Source organism: Ceratotherium simum, chromosome 36, assembly GCF_057802395.1.
Source record: "Ceratotherium simum simum isolate JZ-2026a chromosome 36, ASM5780239v1, whole genome shotgun sequence".
NCBI lineage: Eukaryota > Metazoa > Chordata > Mammalia > Perissodactyla > Rhinocerotidae > Ceratotherium > Ceratotherium simum.
The window spans coordinates 30,966,007-30,983,223 of record NC_141935.1 but is presented as its reverse complement, the minus strand read 5'-3'; the positions used below and the strand labels follow the sequence as shown (position 1 = coordinate 30,983,223).

Genomic DNA, 17,217 nt, shown 5'->3' with positions numbered 1-17,217 from the left:
AAGATTTCCTTCTTTTTTATGTCCAAGTAATATTCCATTGTATATATACTATATTTTCTTTATCCATTTATCTATTGATAGACACTTAGGTTGTTTCCATATCTCGGCTATTGTAAATAATGCTGCAGTGAACGCAGGGGCACATGTATCTTTTCAAATTTGTGTTTTCGTTCTCTTCAGATAAATACCCAGAAGTGGAATTGCTGGTTTATATGGTAATTCTATTTTTAGTTTTTTGAGGAACCTACATACTGTTTTCCATAGTGGCTGTACCAATTTACATTCCCACCAGCAGTGCATAAGGGTTCCCTTTTCTCCACTCTCCACATTCTCACCAGCATTTGTTATCTCTTGTCTTTTTGATGATAGCCATTCTACAGGTGTGAGGTGATATCTCATTGTGGTTTTGATTTGCATTTCCCTGATGATTAGTGATGCTGAACACATTTTCATGTACCTGTTGGCCATTTGTATGTCTTCTTTTGCAAATGTCTGTTCAGATCCTCTGCCCATTTTTTAACTGGATTGTTTGTTTTTTGCTATTGAGTTGTATGAGTTCTTTATATATTTTGGATGTTAACCACTTATCAGATACATGATTTGCAAACATTGTCTCCCGTTCCGTATGTTGCCTTTTGATTTTGTCGATGGTTTCCTTTGCTGTGCAGAAGTGTTTCAGTTTGGTGTAGTCCCATTTGTTTATTTTTGCTTTTGTTGCCTTTGCTTTTGGTGTCAAATCCAAAAAAATCACCACCAAGACTAATGTCAAAGGGCTTACCCCTATGTTTTCTTCTAGGAGTTTTATGGTTTCAGGTCTTACATTCAAGTCTTTAATCCATTTTGAGTTAATTTTTGTATATGGTGTGAGATAGTGGCCCAGTTTCATTCTTTTGCACACAACTCTCCAGTTTTCCCAACACCATTTATTGAAGAGACTGTCCTTTTCCCATTGTACATTCTTGACTACTTTTTCATAAATTAATTGACCATATATGCACGAGTTTATTTCCGGGGTCTCTATTCTGTTCCATTGATATATGTGTCTGTTTTTATGCCAATACTATACTGTTTTGATTACTGTAGCTTTATAATATACAAGCATACCTCAGATATATTCTGAGTTGGGTTCCAGACCAATGCAATAAAGCAAATATCACAATAAAGCAAGTCACACAAATTTTTTGGTTTCCCAGTGTATACAAAAGTTATGTTTACACTATACTGTAATCTATTAAGTGTGCAATAGCATTATGTTTAAAAAAACAATGTACATACCTTAATGAAAAAATACTTTATGGCTAAAAAATGCTAAATCATCTGAGCCTTCAGAGACTCATAATCTTTTTGCTGGTGGAGGGTCTTGTCTCAATGTTGATGGCTGCTGACTGATCAGGGTGGTGGTTGCTGAAGGTTGGGGTGGCTGTGGCAATTTCTTAAAATAAGACAACCATAAAGATTGCTGCATCGATTGACTCTTCCTTTACTGAACGGTTTCTCTGTAGCATGCAATGGCGTCAGATAGCATTTTACCCACAGTAGAAATTCTTTCAAACTTGGAGTCAATCCTCTCAAACCCTGCTGCTGCTTTATCAACTAAGTTTATGTAATATTCTAATGCTTTGTTGTCATTTCAACAATCTTCACAGCATCTTCACCAGAAGTAGATTCCATCTCAAGAAACTGCTTTTTTGCTCATCCACGAGAAGCAACTCCTCATGCATTAAAGTTTTGTCATGAGATTGCAGCAATTCAGTCACATCTTCAGGCTCCACTTCTAATTCTAGTTCTCTTGCTATTTCCACCACATCTGCAGTTACTTTCTCCACTGAAGTCTTGAGCCCCTCAAAGTCATCCATGAGGGTTGGAATCAACTTCTTCCACACTCCTGTCAATGTTGACATTTTGACCTTTTCCCATGAATCTTGAATGTTCTTAATGGCATCTAGAATGGTGAATCCTTTCCAGAAGGTTTTCAATTGACTTTGTCCAGATCCATGAGGGGAATCACTATCTCTGGCAGCTATAGCCTTATGAAATGTATTTCTTAAATAAGAAGACTTAAAAGTCACAATTACTCCTTGATTCATGGGCTGCAGAATGGATGTTGTGTTAGCAGGCATGAAAACAACATTAATCTCACGCATCTCCATCAGACCTCTTGGGTGACCAGGTACCTTGTCAATAAGCAGTCATATTTTGAAAGAAATCTTTTTTTCTGAGCAGTAGGTCTCAACAGTGGGCTTAAAATATTCGATAAACCGTGTTGTAAACAGATGTGCTGTCAAACAGGCTTTGTTTTCCTATTTACAGAGCACAGGCAGAGTAGACTTAGCATAATTCTTAAGGACCCTAGAAGTTTTGAAATGCTAAGTGAATATTGGCTTAGCTTAGAATCACCAGCTGTATAAGCTTCTAACAAGGCTGTCTTTGAAGCTTTGAAGCCAGACATTGACTTCTCCTCTCTAGCTGTGAAAGTCCTAGATGGCATCTTCTTCCAATACAAGGCTGTTTCATCTGCATAGAAAATCTGTTGTTTAGTGTAATTAATTATCTTAGCTGGATCTTCTGGAGAACTTGCTGCAGCTTCTACACCAGCACTTGCTGTCTCACCTTGCACTTTCATGTTATAGAGATGACTTCTTTCCTTAAACCTCATGAACCAGCCTGTGCTAGCCTCAAACTTTTCTTCTGTTTTCCTCACCTCTCTCAGCCTTCATAGAATTGAAGAGAGTTGGAGCCTTGCTCTGGATTAGCCTTTGGCTTAAGGGAATGTTGTGGCTGGTGTGATCTTCTATCCAGACCACTACAACTTTCTCCATATCAGCAATAACGCTGTTTCTCTTTCTTATCCTTTGTGTGTTCACTGGAGTAGCACTTTTAATTTCCTTCAAGAACTTTTCCTTTGCATTCACAACTTGGCTAGCTGTTTGGAACAAGAGGCCTAGCTTTTGGCCTACCTTGGTTTTCAAAATGCCTTCCTCACTAAGCTTAATCATTTCTAGCTTTTGATTTAAAGTGAGAGACATATGGCTCTTCCTTTCACTTAAACACTTAGAGGCCATTGTAGGGTTATTAATTGGCTTAATTTCAATATTATGTCTCAGGGAATAGGGAAGACTGAGGAGAGAGAGAGAGACAGAGAAGCAGCCTGTCGGTGGAGCAGTCAGAACACACACATTTCTTGATTAAGTTTGCCATCTTGTATAGGCACACTTATAGTGCCCATATAAGTTCATGGCACCACAAAACAATTACCATGGTAACATCAAAGATCACTGATTATAGATCACCATAACAAATATGATAATAATGAAAAAGTTTGAAATATTGCAAGGATCACCAAAATGTGACACAGAGACATGAAGTGAGCAAAGGCTGTTGGAAAAATGGTGCCAATAGACATGCTCAACACAGGGTTGCCACAAACCTTCAATCTGTAAAAAACACAATATGTGCGAAGTGCAATAAAGTGAAACACAATAAAACAAGGTATGCCTGTAGTTTAAAATTAGGGAGTGTGATACCTCCAGCTTTGTTCTTCTTTCTCAAGATTGCTTTGGCTATTTGGGGTCTTTTGTGGTTCCATACAATTTTAGGCTTGCTTGTTCTATTTGTGTGAAAAATGCCATTGGAATTTTGATAGAGATTGCATTGAATCTGTAGATTGCTTTGGATAGTATGGACATTTTAACAATATTAATTGTTCCAATCCATAAGCATGGAATATGTTTCCATTTATTTGTGTCTTCTTCAATTTCTTTCATCAATATCTTATAGTTGTCAGTGTACAGATTTTTCACCTACTTGGTTAAATTTATTCCAAGGTATTTTGTTCTTTTCGATGCAATTGTAAAAGGGATTATTTTCTTAATTTCTCTTTCTGATATTAGTGTATAGAAACACAACTGATTTCTGTATTTAGTCATGTGTCACTTAATGACAGAGATATGTTCTGAGAAATGCATTGTTTGGCAATTTTGTCATTATGGGAACATCATAGGGTGTACAGTCTACTACACACTTAGACTATATGGTACTAATCTTATGAGACCACCATTATACATGTGGTCCGTTGTTGACCCAAACGTCATTATGTGGCACATGACTGTATTGATTTTGTATCCTGCAACTTTACTGAATTTGTTTAATTCTAACAAAGGTTTTTAGGGGAGTCTTTAGGGTTTTCTATATATACTGTCATGTCATCTGCAAATGGTGACAGTTTTACTTCTTCTTTTCCAATTTCTTTTTCTTGTCTAATTACTCGGTTAGGACTTCCAGTACAATGTTGAATAAAAGTAGCAAGAGTGGGCATCTTTGCTTTGTTCCTGATCTTAGAGGAAAAGCTTTCAGCTTCTCACTGCTGAGTGTGGTGTTAGCCGTGGGCTTGCCATATATGGCCTTTACTATGTTGAAGTGCATTCCCTCTATCCCACTGTGTTGAGAGTTTTTATCATAAATGAATGTTGAATTTTGTCAAATGTTTTTTCCGCATTTATTGAGGTGATCATATGATTTTAATTCTTCATTTTGTTAATGTGGTGTATCACATTGATTGTTTTGTGGATGTTGAACCATATTTGCATCTCTGGAATAAATCCCACTTGATCATGATGTATGATCCTTTTAATGTATTGTTGAATTTGGTTTGCTAATATTTTGTTGAGGATTTTTGCATCTATGTTTATCAGGGATATTACCCTGTAAGTTTCTTTTCTTGTGGTGTCCTTGTCTGGTTTTGGTATCAGGATAGTGCAGGCCTTGTAAAATGAGTTTTAGATTTCCTTCTTGTAATTTTTGGAAGAGTTTAAGAAGAATTGGTATTAATTCTTCTTTAAATGTTTGGTAGAATTCACTACTGCAGCTGTCTGGTCCTGGACTTTTGTTTGTTGGGAGGTTTTTTCTTACTTATTCAATCTACTTACTCATAATCAGTCTGTTCAGATTTTCTATTTCTTCATGATTCAGTCTTGGTTGGTTGCATTTTTCTAGGAATTTAACCATTTCTTCTAGGTTGTCCAACATGTTGGCATATAACTGTACATAGTAGTCTCTTATGATCCTATGTATTTTTGTGGTGTCAGTTGTAACATCTCTTTCATTTCTGATTTTATTTATTTGAATCCTCTCTCTTTTTTTTTCTTATTGAGTCTAGCTAAAGGCTTGTCTATTTTGTTTATTTTTTCAAAAAACCAGCTCTTTGTTTCATTGATCTTTTCTATTGTCCTTTTAGTCTCTATTTCATTTATTTCTACTCTAATCTTTGTTATTTCCGTCCTTCTACAAACTTGGGCTTTGTTTGTTCTTCTTTTCCTGGTTCCTTGAGGTGTGAAGTTAGGTTGTTTATTTGAGTTTTTCCTTGTTTATTAATGTAGAGGATTTCCCTTTTTGTGGCTGAATAATATTCTGTTATGTATCTATTCCACATTTTCTTTTTCTTTATCCATTCATTAATTGATGGACATTTAGTTTGCTTCCGTGTCTTGGCTGTTGTAAATAATGCTGTAATGAACATGGAGGTGCATATACCTTTTCAAGTTAGTGTTTTGTGAAACTCTTCTGTTAACGGTAACCCCAGACTCTATGACACTTTTTATTCTTCCAACTAAAAATTTTCTTCCTTCTTGACTTATGTGATGTTGCCACGTCTTAGTATAACTCATTTATTAGACTTTGTAGAATGAAATAGAAATTTTATTCTATCTCATCATTATTCCTTTAAACAAGTTCTCGGTGGAGCTGTTCTTCTCTTCCTCTGGATGAAATATTGAGCAGAAATTTTCAGGTAATAAAAAGCATAGTCTGAACTACATATAAAGCTTTAGTCTCTCAAACATTAAAGATCTTTTTTCCCAAGCTTGGACCTGAATCACGCTTAAGAGGCAGCATTGAGGAGACAAGTGTAGTCATTCATTTTCTTTTTGTAGCTAAGCTTCCTCGTCCACTTGCTAGCTGCTGGTTCAGAACCCAGAGTTGGGCACGTGCAGGAGGAAAACATCGAAATTTTATGTGGCTGAGGTCCTTTGTGTTGTTGGATGCCCAACATTAGCTTTTTCTCTTGAGAGGAGAGAGCTAGGACTCTACCATCCAACACACAGAATGGGCTCTTCATACACTCCCATCTTGTAACTGGGAATGTCACCTGACGTTCCAGGATTTAGGTGATGCTATCTCTGTCTGGTCATTTGCCAGTCCCTCCTCAGCTCCCGGCTTCCTATGGTTTTCCTCACCCATTGTCTCTATTTGGGGTCACCTTAACCTTGAGGTGGGTAGGGATGATCCCATTCATGATGACCCAAGTCCAGTTTCCTTTCCTGGGGTCTGAAAGTGCACACACTTTCTCGTACATAGGTGAAAGCCCTGTTTCCACCCACCATGTCACCCTTTAGCCTTCCTATTGTCAGTGTACCTGTAGGCAGCCTTTTACCTTCAAACTTTCTAGATGAGCATCAGGAATAGTCTTTGTTCCCCGAGCCCCAAACCAAGAGACCCATGTTAGTTTTCCTGAGTGGTTCTCTGAAGCCTCCCTTACTTGGGTGGAGGAGGCGAAATGCACAGCATTCAGAAAACTGTCTGAAGAAATCTTCACTATTAGCCTTTCTTATGAACTCCCAGCCTTCTTTGAAATAGCTAATGGGGGGAAGGAACCAGTTTTGGGACACCCTCTTTTCAAGTCCTGCATTGATGATCAGTTTTAGAACATGGGATAAACTGGTTTTGGGGCTTCTGCTCAAATTATAAAATGAAGAGAATCACATTTAAATATCCTGTTTTACTAGGTTTTCCTATTTCTATTTTTTTCTTTTCATTTTTTCTTTTATTTGAGGAGCTTTCTGCTGAGTCCCTTTTCTTATGACCCTCAATTCCTTAACTGCGGGTATCTCCTAAAGCTCTTTTCTTCTCTTTATGTAAGTCAGTTACCTTATGTGTGCTCATGGAATCACCGTAGAAGACACCCACATTTGTAATTTCAGTTCTTTATCATCAGCTATTCGCTCCAACTCGAGGCCCAAATTAGAATTTTTAGCTGTTTATAAGACATTTTCACTCAGATATTTAATTGTCCCCTCAAATGCAAAGTCAAAACTCTTATCTCAATACTTCCCCCAAAGATAAACCACTCCATTATCTATTTTGGTCAAAGAAAATACCATAACTTTTGATCACCTAGTCTAGATCACCTAGTCTATGGTCTTGAGACCATATCGAATCCTTCTTTTCCTTCGTTTGCCACGTTAGATCAATATAATCTCATTTCCTAAAACATATTTGTTAGACTTTCTCCTTTCTTTCCATTCTTGCTGCCACCAGGCCTTCCTTTGACCTCTTGCTTTGTTAACTTCACTCTTCTCATTTACTGTGTACAGTTTATTTTCCTTTTATACCATTCTTTACACCATTCTCAGGCTAGTTTTCCTAGAACTGGACTGTCATCACAATACTCCCTTAGTAAAGATGCTAAAGAGGCTCTCTAGGTCATGGTCTGAAATTGACTTCAACATTATGAATTGTCTTAAATTAGCCTGCCTCCTTTGTTTTCTACCTTCCTCACTCAGGGTATTTTCCACCCTCCTTCATGACTCCATGGGCCATAGACACTACGCTAACGTTCAGCTCCGTTCCATGATCAGTGTGGTTTCTGTCTTCTGAAGGGTCTGTCCTAGTCCTCTGCAGTGTAAATCCTGCTAATGTCCCATATTCTCCGGAGGGTTTTCTTCTGATGCTCAAAATAGCATTGATCTTTCCCATCTCTGAGTTATTATTGTGCCTATCAATAATACAAATGATTGTATTTGGAAAATATCTCATGTGTTTGCTCTGATTTAACCTCCCTTGGTTTGTTTGTGTACCCCCACTCCTTCTTCCCCACCAGTTTAATTATAAGCACCTTGAAGGCTGAGACTGTGCTTGTGTTATATTTGCATCTATCGCAGCAATGGAACATTGTAAAGTACTCAGAATGTAATCGTGAATTGACTAACCTAATTAATGTTTAACATGAAATCTTATCTCTCACCCCCGTAGAATGTCTAATGTGATTGCTACAAGATGGAAAAGCAAAAATGCAAATAATAACAATAAGATATCTGGGTGACATCCAATTAAATCAAGAAAATAAAAATTTAATTTTGAAGAACTAATGCTAAAACTATTATAATAAAGCATTTATATTCACCTATAGTTTGGATCCAGGATCTTCACACGAAACACATACATTCCAGAATGGCCCGTGGGCCAAACTAAATGGTTATAGTTAGACTTGTTGATTATCTCATATGGTTGATATAAGTCTCCCGGTTTTCCAATAGCATAAGAAAAACAGTGCTTATAGTTCTGAACAGGAAACAAAGAGAAAAACCTCAAGGTCATTTTTTGACTTTAATAAACAAAGTTATATTCTCATATATTTATCCTGGAAAAGTATTTAGAGATGTAACGACTATTCCCTTCTATTCTATCGTTTTAGTTCTGTATAGTATTTTTAGAGGCTATATTTGGTTAAAGTTTGATAAAAAGTGAAGCTTAGTGAAAGCAAATGCAGTATTTATCTTTTATTTGCAAACAATAATAAATTAGGGTGTTGAGAGTATGTAAGCTTATTTTTTCCCTAAATAAACAAAGGCACAAAATCCTCCAAGGATGCTTAATTTGGGGACAGACACTATTTTGATCATGAGTATGGATACAAAAGTCAAGGTGGTATACCTTTGGGTTTTCGTCTTCTCCTGGGACTTTTATTTACCTCCATTACCACTGCTGTGTCTCAGGGGGTCTCAAGATACAAACTAGAAAGAATACTTATCTCCTGTCCCCCTTTTTAAAAGCACAGATGAAATGACTCTATATTTTTTAAAGTCACTTTATTAAAGCTAAGAAAAGAAAAAAAAAGATTGTTAAAACTTGCAGATTTCTGAGCCTGGGTTCTTGTAGGTCCTGTGTGCTTTCACACCGGACTTCAAGGATTCCTCCACTGCCACTGCGCTGAGAGTCTTCTCATTGGAGGGAAACAAAATGCCTTGTGGGGCAGTTACTTTGGATGTGCCTGTGCTGTTGGCTATCAACGTCCTTCATGGTTTTTTTCTTTTTTCTACCTATCTTTTTGGGTCCAGAAGTTTGTGCTTCCATCCTTCCTGGATGATATTGCTCATCTCTCTGTCATGCGTTCTCTGTGTAGCTAAATTCTTTCTCTAGCCTTTGAGTGAGTAACTCCCACTGATGTATTCAAGTGTATTTATTTCTTGTTCTGTCCTTCACAGTCTCCCTACAGGTTGACATTTGTCAGTACAATGGTATTGCAGATACAGTATCCTTTCTCAAGTCTACTTGGTTTTGGAGATCATCAGGAACAGATCACATAGTCCCTTTACTTGGCTACATGATCTTGGGTGTACACAGCAATCCCCTCCATAGCACTCTCATTTTATCTTTATTTATATGCACTCCAGGATTTACCCTCCTGTGTGAAATTTTTTGAAGGTGAATATTGCCTCCACATTGCAAATTACTCTCCTTCCCTTCTTAGTGGGTCATTTTCTTTTATATAGGTGAATCATTCTATAATTATATTTTAATTATAAGTCCCATCCCTAAAACTCTCCGTGATTTTCTTTAATTTAACGAAGTGTTACTATATGTCTTGATAAACCATAAAATATTTCTTCTGTCTCTCCTTTACCTACATCTTCTACTATTTCTTGCCTTTGTCTACCTTTCTACAACTGCAATCTCTGGCACAGTTATAAAACAATATGTTTGGTGTAGATTAATGAAAAACTAGTAAGAGGCTCATTGTTACTATTATTACTCCTTTGGACATTGAAAAACCCATTTCTTCCTTTCTCTATGTTATTTATGTATTTATTTATTTTTTATTGAGGTATAATTGACATAATATATAACATTATATTAGTTTCAGGTGTATAATATAATGATTCGATATTCGTATATATTGCAAAATGATCACCACAATAAGTCTAGTTAACATCCATTACCCCATATAGTTACAAACATTTTTTTCCTGTGATGAGAACTTTAAAGATCTACTCTCTTAGCAACTTTCAAGTATGTAATACAGTGTTATTAATTACAGTTACCATGCTGTACATTACATCCCTATGACATTTATTTTGTAACTGGAAGTTTGTACCTTTTGACCCCCCCTTACCCATTTCGTCCACACCCCCCACCTCTGACAACAACTCATTATTTTTTGATGTATCTTAATTTGAAAACATGATACATCTTTTTTTTTTTGGTCGAGGGTTCTTCTAGGTCAACACTGGCCTGTGAACTTCTTATTCGACCAAGTTAGTTAATACATGGGACCATGAACTTAATTGAAAAAATATGTGGTTTATACTAAATATGTGCAGGAACTGGGCATATGTCATCAGAACAAAGCATTGTTAGGAAGGACATATCTATCCTCTATCATTATATGTACTTTTTGTATACAGACACCGGGGAATATTTATATTGTTTCCAATTTCCTACCTAGTTATTTTCTAATGAGAATGATGACACCCACTGACTGTTGCTCCTATTTTTAGGTCACACCTGATATTTCCTGTTATATCATCAGACTTTTTTTTTTCAATTATTGTTTTTTTCCCCTTCTTTTGGAGTTGAAAGTCTACTAGATCAAGTTACGTAGTCTCTGAAAAAACAAATCTCCCGTAGCCTCATGAATTACACTTCATTTCTAGCCAAGGACTTCTCAGGTTAGAATGTCAGTCGTGTCCAGAAACTCAGATCCCACCCTGAGGTATATGCATGTAGCCAGCCCTTCAGTATCCACATCCTCCCTCTCCTTCTCAAGCTCTCACATTAACTTGAAGAACCTGTGAAGATGCCACTTTCACCTATGAGTCCTTCAGTTTTTCTCCTGAGAATTTACAGTCTGTGGAGCTACTTCCCAGATTGTTCATCTAAGTGTCCTTGTAGGATCAGAAGGACTATGTAGCAATCAGCGCAGCTCCAAGAATTGGAAGGCTGTTTCATTTCAGGTGTATGTTTCAGGAAGACAGCACCTCTGATTGCCATACTGAGTTAGTATACAGGGACATCCTTGAGTAAGGGCAGCCTCACTCACCAGGACTTAACTAGTCTTTGCAGGTACTTGTCTTCTAGTATATTCAGACCCCAGACTGAAGTCACCCTTTTAGTGGCGAGCTTTGTGGTGAGTTCATACAGTAGAATTGAACATTTAGGGCCTGGTGTGGGCACTCCAGAATCTTTCTAGAATGTAAGCCACTATTTCAATGATTCTTAAATATGGACCCCAGGGTAGCAGTATCAGCATCCCCTGGGAACGTGTTAGAAATGCAAAACTTGGGGCCCCCACCCCAGATATGCTGATTCAGAAACTTTGGAGGTCAGGCCCAGCGGTCTGTCTTCACAAGTCCTCCAGGTGATTCTAAAATTTGAGAACCACTGCACTATATCATACCGATTGAGTCAAGCTCCATGACTGTTAATTACCAGGTGGCTCACTGCTGTCTAGGAATATGTTATTTTGGCAGACTCTTAGAACATTTGGGTGCCTTTCATGAGAATTTGGCATATAGAGTATCACATACACCTATTCTCAACCCCAGATTCTTGGATGCCCTTTAGCAAAAAGTCAGGAGGGTGAGTCTTGTTTTTAACTGATTCCATTACTAGTTTAATTCCTTATGATTTTTTAATAGTAGAATAATACTCTTTATAATAAGTGGATGACCTATAATTAATTAATTAGTTCCACAAATATTTATTGAGCATGCATAGTGGGTTAGATACTGAAGATGCACCAGTGAACAAAACAAAATTCCCTTCCCTCACAGATCCTACATTCTGATTGGGGAGCCCGTTAATCAATAGGATAAATCAGTAGACTGTATAATGTACCAGAAAGTTATAAATGCTAATGACAGTACAGAAAATAGGGAAGGGGGATATGGACTGTCATGGGGTGATGTTTAACTTTTTCAATAGAGTGGCCAGGGAAGTCTTCATTGACTAGTTGATTCTTTTTTTTGTGAGGGAGACTGGCTCTGAGCTAACATCCATTGCCAATCCTCCTCTTTTTTGCTGTGGAAGATTAGTCCTGAGCTAACATCTGTGCCCATCTTCCCCTATTTTGTGTATGGGATGCCCCCACAGCATGGCCTGACCAGTGGTGCATAGGTCCACACCTGGGATCCAAACCCGTGAACCCCAGGCCGCCGAAGCGGAGTACCTGAACTTAACTACTGCGCTGCCAGGCCAGCCCTGACTAGTTGATTTTTATGTAAAGACCTGAAGAAAAGAGCTAGCTAGTCTTGATGGGGTGGGGTGGGCAGTAGGTCACGTAGGTTTTGTAATAACTTTAAGTGAGAGGGGAACCATTGCATGGTGTTGAGCAGAAGAGTGACATGTTCTCATTTATGTTTTAGTAGGATCACCCTCACTGCTGTGTTGTGCATAGATTCATGGTGGGCAAGGCTGAAGAAGGGAGACCAGTTAGGAGGCTGTGGTTATAACCCAGATAATTGACGTTGGTGGCTTGGAACAGGGCAGTGGCTGTTGGGGTGGTGAAGAGTGACCAAATTCAGAATATACTTTGAAGGAAGAGCCAACAAGATTTTCTGAAAGACCAAATGTGGAGCATAAGATGACTCTTAGAGCCTTTTATCCTGAGCAAACTGGAAGGATGGAATTTCCATTAACTGAGGTGGGGAAGAACGCTGGGGGAGTATGCTCAGAGGGTGGATATCAGAAGCTCAGTTTCCGACATGTTAAGTTTGAGATGCTAATTGAATCATCATCAATTTTCTATTTTGTTGGAACATTACCGTCAGTAAACATGTGGTTATTTCTCTCAACTTATTAAAAAAATAAGACCCTCTCTTCACCCCATTGCTTTCCAGCTTCTACACTATTTCTTTCTCTCCTTTACTGCAAAACTCCTCATCAGAAATGTCTACTCTTGCTGCTTCGAATTCTTTTTCTCCATCCTAATTAAACCCACTTCGGTAAGGCTTGTCTCTCACTTTCTCACCAAAACCCCTCCAGTCAAGGTTACTGGTTAAGTCCATGTTGCTGAAGTAAATGATCAATTTTCAATCCTCATCATAGTTGACGCAGCTCAGTTGTGGATTTGACACAGTTGATCGCTCTCTCCTTCTTGTGAGGCTTGCTTTACGTGATGTTCTGAACACCACACTCGCCTGGTTTTCCTCTAGCTTCTTAGATTATTCCTTTTTCATCTCCTCTGCCCTTCCTCATTTCCCCAATCTCTAAATATTGGAATGGCTCAAGGTTTAGTCCTTCTCTTTTTATATCTACATCATCATATAGCCTATGGACTACTATGGACACCTTCTCAGAACAACGTTTTTAAAAATATAATATAAAATAGGTTGCATTACAAGGAAAACTACTTATAAAGAATTACAATTGTCAAAATCTTAAAAACAATATGGCAACATATTGCACATTTAAAAATATTTGACTCTTTAAATAACATTAAATAACAGGATCTAGCACCAGGTTTAATAACTACCGTAATTTTCTTGGTGAATTAGGAAGCAAGTTCATTAGATAAGAATGAGGATGGGGGAAGAGGTGTTGGAGATTTTAGGAGAGAGGAGAAAGTATGCAATAGCTACTTACGAGAGGGGGAGAGGGAATGAATTACAGAAATACAGTTACGTTTGCTGGGCAGTATTATGGGACCATTTTAATCATGAAATTAAAGTGAAACAAGTCAGCATGGGAAGGTGGATAGTTGAATTTAACCAGGGTTGTAATGTAGTCACACAAATGTGAACAAGTAAGAGGGGGGCAAAGGAATTGAGGGTACATATTAATAAAGTGACATAATTATTGACCATGGAATTTGAGCTGGATAAAGCGGGAAGACCTGGGGGTGGGTGAGGGTGGTGGGATCAGTGGATTGAAGGTTATGTTGGGGTTGAAGGATTGTTCAAAGGATTGGTGAGTAGAGCTAGTAGGTTATGTTGCTGGAAAGGTAGCGAGTGGTGGATGAAAAGTGGGATGTTTGGAGCTGGGAAGACGGCAGATAACGCACATCGTTTGTATATTTCTCTGTCTTGGCATGCATAGATTCTGGCGTAGAAGGAAAGTAACATTTTTATTGCAGGGTTTACATTTTACAGGCTGAGATAACTTGTCATTTTTAGTTCATGGGATACGATTTGATTCTCTAAATAACATAAATTAATTTCAATTCAAGAAAATTCATTTAAAAAAATAAAAACAGTATAGGATTGATAATTGGCATTCAAAAGTGATCTGTTAGTTATTCAAGAATTGAAACTTCAGGCGTTCTTTAGAAAGACTCAGTCTCAGGGCTTTCACACGTTTGTCAGGTGTTTAATAACCTGCAAACATAGGTTTTCAGCAGAGAATATTTAAAAAAATTGTTAGTAACACAAAAGCAACAGAAGATGAAACAGAAATTATGATGAAGCATTTTTAAAATCATAATAAAATACAATAGAAAAATTGGATTTGATTTACAAAAACACATTTATAATTTTATTTATTTTTTTCCCCCCAAAGCCCCAGTAGATAGTTGTATGTCATAGTTGCACATCCTTCTAGTTGCTGTATGTGGGATGCAGCCTCAGCATGGCTGGAGAAGCGGTGTGTTGGTGTGCGCCCGGGATCTGAACCCGGGCCGCCAGTAGTGGAGCGTGCGCACTTAACCACTGAGCCACGGGGCCGGCCCCAAAAACACATTTAAATCCAAAGTGTTTCCATTAAGCTTTTGTTAATACTGAAATGCCAAACTAGTCATTATAAGTAGACATTTGAAAGGTAAGGCTCTTACCTGAGGTCCCCAGGCTTCTTCTAATGGAAGGTGCTTGTTAAGCTCAATCATTGACTTCCACGTCTGGGCTTCATTTAAACAACCACTCTGTCAAAAGATTTTATATATTTATATATTATATACAGTCTATTCCTAAGTATTTAATATACTTTAATGTCACTGAAAATTATGTATTTAAAAAATTTTCATTATTTAAATGTTTGGTGATATATAGAGGAACAATTGACTTTTGTTTATTGTTTATTGACCTTGTATGGAGAGAACTTTTTTTTTTGTGAGGAAGATGGGCCCTGAGCTAACATCTGCCAATTCTCCTCTTTTTGCTGAGGAAGACTGGCTCTGGGGTAACATCCGTGCCCATCTTCCTCCACTTTATATGGGACACCCCCACAGCATGGCTTGACAAGTGGTGCATCGGTGCGCGCCTGGGACGTGTACAGGTGAACCCTGGGCCGCCACAGTGGAGCGTGTGCACTTAACACTTGGCCACCCGTCCGGCCCCTGGAGAGAACTTCTTAAACTCACTTATTACTTTTTGTGTGTGTGTGTGTGAGAGGAAGATCAGCCCTGAGCTAACATCCATGCCCATCTTCCTGTACTTTATATGGGTAGCCACCACAGCATGGCTTGACAAGTGGTGCATCAGTGCACGCCCAGGATCCGACGGTGCGCTTGTGCCACTGGGCCAGCCCCAAACACTTATTAATTTTAATTGTTTCACATGAACAGTCATATAATCTGTGAATATGACAGTTTTATTTCTTTCCTTCCAATCCTTACACTCAATCTATTTTTGTCATTTGTTGTTTGCCTTGTTAGAGCAGAACAATGTTGTATAGAAATGGTGACAGTGGACACCCTTGTTTCATTCTGATTTCAGAGGGAAAGCTTTCAAATTTTTACCATTAAGTGTCATGTTTTCTATAGTTTTTTGGTATCTACATTTTATTAGGTTAAGGAAGTTACCATCTATTTATAATTTTCTAAGATTTATTTATTTATTTTTATTTTTATTTTTGTGAGGAAGATCAGCCCTGAGCTAACATCCATGCTAATCCTCCTCTTTTTGCTGAGGAAGACCGGCCCTGAGCTAACATCTATTGCCAATCCTTCTCCTTTTCGCCCCCCCCAAAGCCCCAGTAGATAGTTGTATGTCATAGTTGCACATCCTTCTAGTTGCTGTATGTGGGACGCGGCCTCAGCATGGCCGGAGAAGCGGTGCGTCGGTGCGCGCCTGGGATCCGAACCCGGGCCACCAGTAGCGGAGCGCGTGCTTAACCGTCAAGCCATGGGGCAGGCCCCTAAGATTTATTTTTAAAATAATGTTATGTATGGATAACTTTTTTAATCAAATGACTTTTCATCAACTATGACAATAATCTTATGCCTTTTCTTCTTTATTCTGTTAATATAGTGGATTACTTTGATTTTCAAATGATATCCCAACTCTTCATTTATGAAATAAACAAAACTTGGTCTGGGTGTATTATTTTTAAATATATTGCTGAGTTTGATTTGCTAGTATTTTGTTCAGATGTTTTATATCTGTGGTCATGAGTGAGATTGGGTCATAATTCTCTTTTCTTTCAAGGTCCTTCTCAGGTCCTTGTGGATTCACAAAATGAGTTGGAAAGTGCTTTCCCCACCCCAATACTCTGAAAGAGTTTTTATAAGGGTGAAGTAAAATTTTCCTTGAATGTTTGGTAGGCTTCATCAGGAAAGCCATCTGGGATTAGTTTTCTATTTTTTTCTTGGAATACAAGAAACTTTGGTAAGTTGTGTTTTTCGAGACCTGTATCCATTTTCTCCATTTTTCCATTGTTGAATTTGTTGATATAAATTTGTTTGTAATATCATCTACTATCTCAGGAATCAATGCTGGTCATTTCTAGAGAGGCTCCACCATGATGGGAGGCCCTCAGGGGCAGAAAGCCCCCCATGGGGCTGGGAGTGAAGTGTGGTGATTGGGCCGGGTCAGGCCTTTCTGCCGTGGCCTGCGGAGTGAAAGGGCAGAAGAAGGCGGTTCACCGTGGAGGCCGAGATCCACCAGTCCTGGAGGGTGGAGAAAACCCGGAGAGTGGGGGACACCGCAGCCAAGGTCAGCGGGTCAAACGATGCAAAGAAGTCCAGCGAGATGAAGCCTAGAGAGTGTCCATATGATTTAGCACAAATGTGATGAATGTCCAAAAGCCAAAGGCAGACCCATAAATAATCAAACGTTAAATACAGTGTGGAGAGAGAAGATATTCACCTATAATTGCATCATCCTACTATAAACATTATTTTATTTTTTTTACCCTTTAAGCCTGTTTTATATGACATAGCTTCTTTTTTCATAAATGAATTTTAGTAGTCGTAGAATTTTTTTTTTAAGCTGGTGAGCAATAATTAGTTATTCT

The 17,217-nt window shown here is 38.2% G+C and overlaps 1 protein-coding gene across 1 annotated transcript in view; it reads right to left on the bottom strand.

Moving 5' to 3' along the window:
* CATSPERE (catsper channel auxiliary subunit epsilon) overlaps window positions 1-17,217 on the bottom strand; it is a 186,317-nt gene that overhangs the window by 8,181 nt on the left and 160,919 nt on the right. The window contains exons 19-20 of the mRNA XM_087424248.1: window positions 14,819-14,905; window positions 8,177-8,334 (exon numbers count right to left, since the gene is read on the bottom strand). Of these exons, the coding sequence (XP_087280374.1) occupies window positions 8,177-8,334; window positions 14,819-14,905 (245 nt within the window). The remainder of the gene's footprint in view (window positions 1-8,176; window positions 8,335-14,818; window positions 14,906-17,217) is intronic.